Source organism: Trachymyrmex cornetzi, unplaced genomic scaffold (genome assembly GCF_001594075.2).
Source record: "Trachymyrmex cornetzi isolate Tcor2-1 unplaced genomic scaffold, Tcor1.1 scaffold1359, whole genome shotgun sequence".
Classification (NCBI taxonomy): domain Eukaryota; kingdom Metazoa; phylum Arthropoda; class Insecta; order Hymenoptera; family Formicidae; genus Trachymyrmex; species Trachymyrmex cornetzi.
Window position 1 is genome coordinate 7,244 of NW_017295938.1, and position 5,671 is coordinate 12,914.

The following is a 5,671-nucleotide window of genomic DNA, read 5'->3' on the forward strand; positions in this document are numbered from 1 at the left end:
AGTGCAAAAAGTGCAAGCAACGCAAACAGACCTAATATAAGATATAGTTTTATAACGTATGTACATACATAGACAAAAAATTTAGACAATACAGTGTCGAAGTGCAATAAAAAACTATTATTATGGTGTAAGTATTCTTATTTGTGTGAATATTTAGTATCGGACCTAACCTAACCTTTTTTTGAAAGCTGTGTTGATTTTATGACTCTTTAGAGATTTTTTTTTATGCAGGAAGTGCTGTGTATTTGGCTGTAAAAATGTATACAAAAAAGGGAAACACCAAAAAAAAGAAAATTCATTTCTTTGCTTTCGTTATTTCCCATCAAATTCTGACATAAGAAATATGTGGATCACTAATGTGAGACAAATAAATGGATATTCTTGGCAGCCTATGAATTCATCAGTTGTATGCTCTGTGAGTTATAACTTATATAGCTAAAATATTTTTTATAAGATGTTTCTTTTGTTTCATGATTTTATAATATTTTTTCCAGAAGCATTTTGACGTTTCTTCTTGGGAGAAAATTAGAGAGGATGGGAAGAGGAAGCTTAAATTCGGTGCAGTGCCTTCTATTTTTAATAATCTTGCGCAGATATCTGCAAATGATCACATCTATTCACGAACATTGAAAGATATTACTAACACAAGGACATTTTTACCGGTAAGTCTACACGTATCAAAAGAAAATATTATAAACATTTTATTTTTTATATTTTTTAAATTTGTCATCAGTATCTTTCTAATTTTGAAGATATATGCTAATTTTAAATATTAATTATAAATATTAAGTATAAATATATGTGTTTTATATATATGTACGTATACACACAGATGGAAACAAATAAATCACATTTATTTGGTTGTGATCACACATATTCAAATAAAGCAGTCTCCAATAATAAAACTTTATTGACATTTGCTGATAGTTCTGTAAGTTATTTTTTGATATTTTCATACATTTGTTATCTTTGAATTTTTATAATCATCACACACTCTAGTAAATAAAAAAATTCCTGGTCTTTGATTCAATTTTTTTATATTTTCAGATAAACAAAACGTCTGTAAGTACTTCAACAAATACGATAGAAAAGAACATATCAAAAACACCAGAAGTTGAGTCAGATCTTATTGATAATGGAAACTCTGATATTATATTAAATAATTCAGATGTACCTACAAATATATGTACTATTACACCAAGTAATGCTTTGAATAGTCTTTCGGAATTGATGGAAGAAGTTGACAATGCTGTAACTGTTCAAACTATCAAAGAGCAAAATATAGATAATATGACTGTGTCTTTAAAAAAGGAAAATGAGCAACTAAAAAAAGAATTGGCAAGAGTTAAGAAAATTGCTGATAAGGTGCATCAAGAAAATGAGACGCTACGAAAGAGCAATACAAAGTTACGTCGAGAAAAAGAAAGTTTTACTAATATAAAAAAAAAATAGATGAAAATGTATTGCAAATCTTGCATAAAGATCAAAAGAAGGCAATTTACAGAAAAAATTACTAATAGCGTTTTCGATTGGGGTGCACTGGCTGCACTCAGTGTCAAGAGCGTGTTCGATTGGCAGTGCCAATGCGCACTTGGCTAGTGTCACGTGTTCATTTGATCGCACGACACTCGCGTAGTGCGCACTCAGTGCGCACTAAGTGGCACGAGATATTTTGACGGTGCCAGTTCAGTGCACGTTTTATCACAGTTAAGGATATACATAGGGACAAGCAAATCTGCGCAGTTGAATTGAAAACGGGGTCTTGTCCCTATTCTTAATATCTTTTACTGTAGTTTTGTAACATTTTGTTGAACATTGCTTCAAAGTGAACAAAAATGAGTTTCAGCTTTAGCACTGAAAATCTTGGCGTATTCTTTTGAACTTGCACTATTCAGTGCAACCCATGGAATTCGTCCAGTGTTGGTGTGAACTGAGTGCGCACTGGTGCGCACTAAATTTTGCCCAATCGAAAACGCTATAAGATTTACAATGGGAACCAAATACTGTGAAACAGGCTTTAATTTTAAGATTAAAATGTGGATCATCAGGATACAAAGAGGTACAAAAGCATATTCCTTTACTATCTATCCGGACTTTACAAAAAAAAATAGAACATATTGAATTCAGACCAGGAATTTTACAACAAACTTTTGATTTACTTGCGGAAGAAATTATACATAATACAGAAGATTGGAAAGATAGTGTACTAGCATTGGATGAAATGTCTATTGAACCAGGGAGAAATGTTTGATCCTAGTACAAAGGAATTTATCGGAAAAACTACGCTTGCTTCTCATTCCGGTGTCGCAAACAAAGTTTTGGTCTTTCTTCTTGGTGGCATTACTGTTCGATGGAAACAAGCTGTTTGTTTTCACCTAACTGGCTCTAAAGTAAAAGATACAAACGAAGGTGCTACAGGACAAGCATATGCAAACGTAATCAAAGATATCATAGACTGTGGTGAAAGAATTGGCCTACATATTCATTGTGTTGTGAGTGATATGGGTCCTGACAATAGAAGCATGTGGAAGGCTTTTGGCATCATGGCAAATCGATCTGAAGTGATATCCAGTATGTCTCATCCTGTTAGATCTTTATCTCGATTATATATAATGCCAGATGTCCCTCATCTGTTTAAATCCATTAGATTAGTGATTGTAAACAATAAAGTCCTTTATTTGCCACAGGATATTGTAGAATCTGAAAATCTTCCTTCAAATGAAGTTAAATTGGAACATTTTCTTGAAATCTGTAATACTGAGGAAAATTTGGAACTTAAAGTTGCTTATAGAATGAAACAAGAAAATTTAGATAAAAGTAATCATTTTAATAAGATGAAAGTTTCCACTTCTAAATCCATCTTTTGCCAGCGTTCATCGTCTGCTCTTCAACTTTTAGCACTTGTAAAACAAGATTCTTCTTACATCACAACTGCTTGGTTTGTACGTTTGGTTAATCATTGGTTTGATTTGATGACTTCAAGATATTATACTTTAGTATTAAATAAAAATAATAAAGAAGCATATGAAAAGGCTATATCTCATTTAAAACTAACTATGAGAACATTTTCTGGAATGACTATTGGAAAAGATTTACGATGGAAACCAGTGCAGTGTGGAGTCCTGATTGCTACGACTACTATTTTAGATTTACAAGAATATTTTCTTGATGAAGGAAGATTAAAATTTTTATTGACTGGAAGATTCACACAAGATTTCTTAGAAAATCTTTTTTCTTGTATCAGATTTCGTCAAGCAATACCCAATGCTTTGATGTTTAAAAATCTTCTAAAAGCTATTTCAATTGCACAATTTTGTACAATCGAAAGAAGTAGCTATGATGCAGACGACGGTGAAATGACTCTTGATTTTTTGACAAATTCACAATGTACAAAATATAATAATCCTGAACTCAATCTTTGTATAGAAATTCCTAGTGTGGCTGATGAAAATATTTCCTACTTCTCAATGTGGGAGAGATAAATATTATATGATATGGCAGGAAGTACATTAAATAGTGTAAAAAAAGTATATACAATATGTGATACGTGTTACAACGCATTGTTATGGCAGGAGAAAGAGCCACATATGGACTCCTCACAACATTAAATGCTTACAAAGATAATTGTTTAACCCAAGTATCTGAAGAAGCATTCAAAGCAATATGGAAAGCTGAACTTACATTTAGAATAGTTAGAGAAGATTTCCTGAGAACCGAAAAAGTTAATGTGTATGATACACTTGTACAATCCCTACAATATGTATGGGCATCTATTGTACCCCAATGTCACAACGTAACAACCAAACTATTACGACAATATTTTAGTATGAGATATAAACAGTTCGGACAAATGAAAAGGGAACAACAAAAAAAAGGAACACTTCATACAGTAGCAAAAGTAAAGCCATGCTTAATTGGATAAAGATTTAAGCAACGAAGATCCAGCGTCGACCGTAATAGGCATTTCAAACTTCTGATTGTGTTTCTCATATACGGTCTAAAAAAATATTACTTACAGTAATTTTATTTAGGAAATACTTTTTTCTTTTTCTAGCAATTTAACCTTCTTTACCTTTTGCATCAACTGTCATCAACTTATAAGGTTAAGAGTACTTATATTGAATTAAAATAGCGGTGGCTACCTAACCCAACCGACGCAAAAACGCATCTCTGTTTTCTAGGTCTCTAACCGTGACATACTGGCAAAGCAGAAGAGTCTATTATCAGCTGTTATCCGAGACAACGCCGTACGCCAACAGCTCACGCGTATAAAATATAAGTCGAACCGATTAATAAAGTCAACACGAACTTATCTTATAACCAAAATCGGGCCGACGCGAAATCGCAATAGTACAGGTCATAACACATAATATTTAATTGTGATCTTGTAAGAATTTACTAAAGTTATTAAAGTGTTATTTTGTATTGAGTGGTTTATTTGTGCGTCCTGGTCCTCGGCGAATCCCCTATCTGTATCCTTCACCCAAGGGTGCAACAAGAGTCATATTTGTTACTGATACACAGTTACTGTGCTGTTCAATATGCATTTATAGTACACGAATTTCTAACCAAACTATTTATTTGTTGGCGAAAGGTAGCCCTTACTTCGTGTGGAGAGTCGTGCGCCTCCGGAGCAGGGGTAAGGGGGGGGGGTGAGACTCGAAGGTGAGAGTTGAAGGTGAGACTCTTTGATATATGTTGTCAAGGTCATGACCATATTGTAAAGTAGAGAATTCTCGTGTTACATATATAGCTGAACTTCTTTTGTTAATAACTTTTCAACGAAGGACGAGCGACGGCTAAAACTTGGCGTAAGTTACTCAGGGTCATGACCTTGACAACATATGTCAAGGTCATAGGAGGGAGGTCCCCTATTCTGTAGTTTTACCTGAAATTGAGTTCAACATCAAAAGCATTTCTGATATATTGAAATTTTGCTACTTTATCTTCCGCGAATCTAATGTTACATCTGAGCAAAGCATTCCGTGTGCATTTTAATAAATGGGGAACATCGTAAATAGTTACAATAGTTTCGGACTTAACGACAAACGTGCAACAAGTTGGGTTCATAGTGTTTTCTAAACATAATTCTGATAGCGCCTTTCTCTGAATGGAACCTTGATCACAAACAGTTGCTTTTACTTTTAGATTTATCTCCTGAAGTTGTTCAATGATATTCGTTATTATCGACTTCAGATTGCTACTAGAAATTGTACCAGCCGTAAAATAATAAGCAATGACTTGTTTCTATGATTTCCTCAGACCACGTAACATGAAAACAAGAGCATGATTTGCTGCCCTATGTGTTCGACCCAATTCACCTAAGTTTTCGAAACCAGTAATTTGTTGTTTATGTGATTCATAGTGAAAACCATTACTAAGAGAAATCTCGTCAAAAACTTGAAACAACCTTACTTTGCGCGGACGTAGCTCGTCGGTCACGGGCTGCGGCCAGGGTCGCAAAGAGGTTCGGGCAGGAGGAGAGAGACAAGGCGGTAATAATGCAGTAAAATACGGCTCGGCTAAGTATGAACGATAATATATATTTGGTGTGTTTCAGTACAGAGTGTGAGTGCGTGTATGTGTATGTGTATGTGTGTACGTGTGTGACCAGTTGTCGCGACTGGTAGCAACGATCGGCGGTGTATGTGTGTGTGTACAAAAGCGGTGT

General features: G+C 34.3%; 1 protein-coding gene across 1 annotated transcript; it reads left to right on the top strand.

Annotated features, from left to right (window-relative positions):
• Positions 1-300: 300 nt before the first annotated feature.
• Positions 301-1,452, top strand: LOC108770843 (uncharacterized). Its single transcript, XM_018522578.1, has 3 exons — positions 301-415; positions 495-662; positions 1,048-1,452. Exons 1-3 carry the CDS (start codon positions 344-346, stop codon positions 1,450-1,452), a joined length of 645 nt encoding a protein of 214 aa, XP_018378080.1. The 5' UTR covers positions 301-343.
• The last annotated feature ends 4,219 nt before the right edge of the window (positions 1,453-5,671 follow it).